At 42.8% G+C, this 1,193-nt stretch overlaps 1 protein-coding gene across 1 annotated transcript; it reads left to right on the forward strand.

The window, feature by feature from the left end:
- Window positions 1-695, forward strand: LOC137620943 (golgin subfamily A member 6-like protein 6). The gene is made up of 2 exons (XM_068351385.1): window positions 1-131; window positions 278-695. Exons 1-2 carry the CDS (start codon window positions 1-3, stop codon window positions 693-695), a joined length of 549 nt encoding a protein of 182 aa, XP_068207486.1.
- The last annotated feature ends 498 nt before the right edge of the window (window positions 696-1,193 follow it).

The following is a 1,193-nucleotide window of genomic DNA, read 5'->3' on the forward strand; positions in this document are numbered from 1 at the left end:
ATGGAGGAGGAAGGGCAATTCGAGGAGGAGAATGAGGAATTCAAGAAAGAATTCAAAGACGAGGACGAAGAGGTGCAATTAAAAGAAGAGGAGAAGGAATTTGAGAACGAATTCGATGAGAAGGTATTCAAGTAAGTATTTGATATGGAGAAGGAAGAGGGGCAATTCGAGAAGGAGGAATTCACGGTAGAATTGGAAGACTAGGAGGAATAGGGGTATTTCAAGGAAGAGTAGGAGTAATTCAATAACGAATTCAATGAGGCAAAATTTGAGGAAGTATTCGAGATGGAGGAGGAAGATGGGCAATTCGAAGAAGAGGAAGAGGAATTTACAGAAAATTCAAAGACGAGGAGGAAGAGGAGCCATTCAAGGAAGAGGAGGAGCAATTCGAGAATGAATTCAAGGAAGATTTCGAGATATGGGAGGAAGATGGGCAATTCGAGGAGGAGGAGGAGGAATTCAATGAAGAATTCAAAGACGAGGAGGAAGATTATAAATTCAAGGAAGAGGAGGACAAATTTGAGAAACAACTCGATAAGGAGGATTTTGAGGAAGTATTCGAGATGGAGAAGGAAGAGGAGCAATTCGAGGAGGAGGAGGAGGAGGAATTCAAGGAAGAATTCATAGACGACGAGGAAGAGGAGAAATTCAAGGAAGAGGAGGAGGAATTAGAAAAAGTACTCGAGATGTGGTAGGAAGAGGGGCAATTCGAGGAAGAGGAGGAGGTATTCAAGGAAGAATTAAAAAACGAGCAAGAAGAGGAAGAATTCAATGGGAAAGAGGAAAATGAACATTTTGAGGACGACTTCGATGAGTAGGAATTCGAGAAAGTTTTCGAGATGAAGGAGGAAGAGGGGCAATTCGAGGAGGAGGAGAAATTCTAGGAAGAATAAAAGATGAGGAGGAAGTGGAGCAATTCAAGGAAGAGGAGGAGAAATTCGAGAATAATTCAGTAAGGAGGAATTCGAGGAAATTGTCGAGATGGAGGAGGAGGAGGGACAATTCGAGAAGGGGGGGGGGAGCAATTCAAGGAAGAATAGAACTTGAGGAACAATTCAGGGAAGAGGAGGAGCAATTCGCAAACGAATTAGATGAGTAGGAATTCGTGGAAGTATTCGAGATGGAGGAGTATGAGGGGCAATTCGAGGAGGAATTTAAGGAAGAATTCAAAGGCGAGGTTGAAGAGTTGGAGA

The sequence above is a fragment of the Palaemon carinicauda genome, chromosome 27, assembly GCF_036898095.1.
Source record: "Palaemon carinicauda isolate YSFRI2023 chromosome 27, ASM3689809v2, whole genome shotgun sequence".
In the NCBI taxonomy this organism is placed as follows: domain Eukaryota; kingdom Metazoa; phylum Arthropoda; class Malacostraca; order Decapoda; family Palaemonidae; genus Palaemon; species Palaemon carinicauda.

What these genes read in the sequence shown, in the direction of transcription:
- LOC137620943 (XM_068351385.1), top strand. Translation starts at nt 1, where the DNA reads ATGGAGGAGGAAGGGCAATTCGAGGAGGAGAATGAGGAATTCAAGAAA. An exon ending in TTCGATGAGAAGGTATTCAA is followed by an intron (nt 132 to 277) that starts GTAAGTATTTGA and finishes AATTTGAGGAAG; the next exon opens with TATTCGAGATGGAGGAGGAA.